The following is a 4,559-nucleotide window of genomic DNA, read 5'->3' as shown; positions in this document are numbered from 1 at the left end:
TTTTAAACGCACAAACATTTTTTTTTCCTTTTGTCTTGGGGCCCAATAACTCCCAACCTTTGGCAGACACTACAGAACCAAAATAATTATCTTCACTCACGTTACCTGCCCGAGGCTTTAAAACTGAAGCAACATGTTAAGACGTGTTAAGACCTTCCTGTGGAGATTTACACAGGAAGACTGACAGTTCTTACTGCTGCCAACAAAATACACAAAGACGGGTGTGAATACTTTTGTAATGAGATTAATGTAATGATTTTTAATACTAGTTACAATAAATAACCCAAAATAAAAACAATAGCATGTTTTCACCTGCTAATGTGCTCATTTGATGGGTTTATAATCTAATCTACAACACAAAGGGCACAGCTAGTGAGGCGATCTGAATGCTTTAAAGGGATAGTCCACCTCTTTTGACATGAAGCTGTATGACATCCCATATTAGCAATATCATTTATTAAATTTGACTTACCCCGTGCTGCGTCCTGTGAGCCGAGTTCCGGCCTCGTTTTGGCGTTGACGAAGGTAGTTCTCTCCCTTCGTATCACTGCGGGCTGTGTAAACCGTACAGACTGAAGTGCAGACCGAGCAGTCCCCTGCTTCCGAGCAGGAAACACCGTAACAGGTGCAGCTATCGGCAGGTAGCTGTACGCAGTGATATGAAGGGAAAAAAAATAGCGCCAAGCGATTGTGAGGTCTGACTTTTTCTGAATGGACGATTTTGTGATGCAAATGTAATACTCTTTTGAACGCATATTGTTTTGAGAAGCAAAACGCTTTAGTTTTGTGGCCCCAGCCAACTTCGTCAACGCCAAAACGAGGCTGGAACTCGGCTCACAGGACGCAGAAGGGGGTAAGTCAAATTTAATAAATGATATTGCTAATATGGGATGTCATACAGCTTCAAAAGAGGCGAACTATCCCTTTAAGAACAGATTTCACATCACAGAGTTCAGCTGGCAATCATCCGCTGGCAATTAGCCTTGCCTTCTTAAAACCAGCCTCTCCCACAAGGAGCAAACAGTACGAGTCATCTGGCAGCGGAGGTCTTGCAATACGCCACTTGAATTGTGACGCTGGTGAAACCGAACTCGGAGCGCAGCCGCTCTGTCGCCTTCCTGAGGATGACCTGCGCATCAGCCCCTTCGTCTGCGAACACACGCAGAGGAAACGTTTTTGTTCAAAGCATCTTCTGATTGTGATGACATTTAAAAGAAAAAAGAGCTTTGATTAAAACAAACTATAAATATAGATTAAAAAACAGAAGACGTGAGCCATAAAAAAAAAAAAAAGAAAAAAAAAAAGGAGGACGTGTCAAAGGTCATTTGAGCAAGCTCCTCTGGTTTTCAGCAGTTATCAGCAGTACTGACTTAACCTGTACCTATGGTAATGTGAGCTGACAGCAGAGAGTGATTCATGTTGAGGCTCCACATGTGCAAATTGTTAACAGCCGCCACTTCTCCCACAGACAGCAGCAGCTCTCTGACAGCGCCGGAGCTAACGCCACGAGGAGCACCTGCAACAAACAGCCAGACAACAGTACGTAGACAGTCACTGCGAAACTCACGCCACCGACACAGGGGGAGTTAAACGTGTTTACCTTCCATTAGTATCCTGAAAATGTCCTTTGTGACGGGAACCGTTGTTCCGATGACAAGAACTGAGAACAGGAACGTGCAGATGGGATCTGCCGCTTTAAATTCAGGCTGTGAGGAAGAAAATATATCAAATATGACTCAAAGTGGAAATAAACCACAGCGTGGAGTGTGACTTTATACTACAAAGTCCTGGTCAATGTTCGTCTGTAGTTTCTTCCACATTCTTTAATCGTGCGTCTTTGCCTTGCTAGTTTTTAGGCTGGTTTTAATCTGTATTTTTCCACATTGTCAACAACACCCATGAAAAGTACAAAGCAGTAGTGGGACCTAACTAAAACGTTAGGCTACTGCATGTAGACAAGGCAAGGAAAGGGCACTTATTCATAAAGGAGACATACTTTGGCTACACCATTAAACCTTTTAAGGCTTTAAAGTTAGCGGTTTTTAACATTACACACTGAAGCTGAGCAGACTTAACCGTTCTTGCTCGGCTCCTAAAACAACGATAATCCAGGTGGTGCTTTCCTGCTCTTGGCTCTCATTGAGCGCTTGCAGGGGAACAGTAACAGCTGTGGAGGTGCATTTAGTTGCTTTGCATGATCTGAGCCAGTATTGGTGGTGCAGTGCACCGCTGTGCAGACGTGATGGGAAAGAAGTGTGATGAAAGCCAAATTAAGCTTTAAATTTGGCCACAATCATCAAAAGTAACCCTTCAGCAGTCAAAAGTGTGGACTGGTAGAAATCTGATTTGGGGTTGTGTGGTGGGAAATGTTCCCACTAAACATTAGCAGATTCTGGATGCGAATGTCATGTCGTCACTGGAGGAATTATCAAAGTAGGATTAACCACGATCCAGCAGGCTTCAAACACACCGTCAGACTTTGGAAGCACGTTTGCAAGAAAGCTTAAAATATCTCAGAACTTAAAGAGACCCGCAAGAAATCTCAGACTCACACGGCTGCAGATACTGACCCGGAAGTGGATGATGGTGGCAGCTACGAGGACTCCGACACTCTGCAGCAGGTCTCCCAACACGTGGATGAAGGCCGCCCTCACACTTGCGTTGCTGTGGCTATGCCCGTGAGGTCGTTTCTCCCTCTGCAGCCGGCTCCTGGGTCCTTCGTGGCCATGGCCGTGCGAGGCGCCAGACTGATGCAGGATCCGGACCATCCTGAGTGAAGAAAGAGCTCAGACTACTTTTAGAAGAGCATCGGATCCCTACACATAACAGAAATAATGGAGAAAGTGAGCTGGGCGCACTCACAAGATGTTGACGCCCACCGCACAACCAGAGGTGATGAGCATGATCCGACTGTCGATATCGTAGTCCCCGTCAGTGATCCTCTGTACGGCCGATGAGACCAGCACCGCTGTCACAGCCCAGATGGAGACAATGGAGAGCAACATGCCCAGAATCTCTGTGCAAAACAAGTTCTTGAAAGTAAAGGGCCAATTACATACTGTGAGAACTCAGGAACACAACACGAAGACACCCACAAATCGAAAGAATGAAAACAAATGAGTTTATACTGGAATTCTAGAGAGCAGCCATGAGACTCTTAGCTTGGAGATGCTCGTAGTAAAGCGCACACGTTTACTCTTGGACTCTGGGGATTAGTTTATGCACCAAAGTTTATGGAAGGAAATTCCCACCTGCCCGATGCCATCCAAAGGTCATGGTCTGTGTCCGAGGCCTGGATGAGATCAAAAGAGAGAAGATGCTGATCACAATGCTGCCGAAGTCCGTCAGGAGATGAGCTGCGTCCGTCATGATGGCCAGACTGCGAGCAGCGAATCCACCTGCGAGGGACACGAACACCCGCGAATCAACATGATCTATGCACATCTCTGCTCTCAGAAAGGAAAGCATTTCTCTCTAAAGAAAAGATGAATCTCACAAGGTTTATACGGTTTGTACAAAGTCTAAACGGCAACATCTGTGGCGGGACACCAGTCCTTCAACGTACCAATCACCTCTCCCGTCATGAACACGAGGCTGACGGCGCAGGCGATGAGGAGTTTCCTTTTCGCCACACGTCTCGCATCCCTTTCAGTCTCCTCACAAAGCGACTCAGGCTGCAGCAGACAGTCCACACCGGTGGCGCCTTCACTGAACTCTGAATGGGAATGCCTTTCCTCTGGAGGACTCATCCTGACGGGAGGCAGAAAAAACCCAACCCGTGCAAATAAACAACAATCTGCGTACAAAGAGGAGAAAAACACTTAACACGTACCGCGTAAGGGGCTCCAAGTAAGGCTCAATCAGAGGTTCTTTCTCAGACTCCGTCGTCAACTCCATATCTTCAGGCGACAACACCTTCAGAGACTCCCTGGGATTCGGTTTACAGTGCAAGCACGACAATTTGCCAGCTGCTGAAACGCACACGTTATCTGTCAGGGGTGGAGCGCCGCAGGAGCCAATGGCCGGTGACCGAGCACCAACCAAGAAAAATTCATGACATTCCAGTATAACCCAAGTTTATTTCATCATACGAACACGGACATTGTTTTAATTTACAGACATTCTGGAAACATTTGAGGGTTAAACAAAAATAAAAGGAATGGGAATGTTGAGACAATGAAAATAATGAATTTAATATTCAATCTTTAAAAATACCAAAGCCACCCCCGAAATAAAGAACAAAAACAAAAAAAGAAAGAAACACTAAAATGTATTCAGGTGCTTAATGGTGTTCGTCAAGTATGATTTTTGGCGAGATGGACAATAACCCGTCAAGACTTTAAATGAATGTATCCTGGCAACCAAAGAAAAACAGTACATATTTCTCATTTGTAATAAAAAAAAAATAAAAATAAAAAAAATAAAAATAAAAATATACATAAGAACAAGAATAGATATTCTATAATTTAAGGCTTTATCTTGATATACATTCATAAAACCTCTAATGAAAAATACAGCTTTGAATTTCCTTTACAAATCATGGCACGCCGCAGAAAAAG

The 4,559-nt window shown here is 44.5% G+C and overlaps 1 protein-coding gene across 1 annotated transcript; it reads right to left on the bottom strand.

Moving 5' to 3' along the window:
- Positions 1 to 928: 928 nt before the first annotated feature.
- On the bottom strand, positions 929 to 3,372 carry LOC142366100 (proton-coupled zinc antiporter SLC30A2-like). The gene is made up of 6 exons (XM_075447895.1): positions 3,252 to 3,372; positions 2,863 to 3,016; positions 2,571 to 2,769; positions 1,601 to 1,706; positions 1,382 to 1,516; positions 929 to 1,149 (listed from the first exon to the last, which is right to left on the bottom strand). Exons 1-6 carry the CDS (start codon positions 3,367 to 3,369, stop codon positions 1,031 to 1,033), a joined length of 831 nt encoding a protein of 276 aa, XP_075304010.1. The 5' UTR covers positions 3,370 to 3,372; the 3' UTR covers positions 929 to 1,030.
- Between the last annotated feature and the right edge of the window lie 1,187 nt (positions 3,373 to 4,559).

Source organism: Odontesthes bonariensis, chromosome 17 (genome assembly GCF_027942865.1).
Source record: "Odontesthes bonariensis isolate fOdoBon6 chromosome 17, fOdoBon6.hap1, whole genome shotgun sequence".
In the NCBI taxonomy this organism is placed as follows: Eukaryota; Metazoa; Chordata; class Actinopteri; order Atheriniformes; family Atherinopsidae; genus Odontesthes; species Odontesthes bonariensis.
The sequence above is the reverse complement of the archived record's forward strand: the minus strand, read 5'-3'. Positions and strand labels throughout refer to the sequence as shown.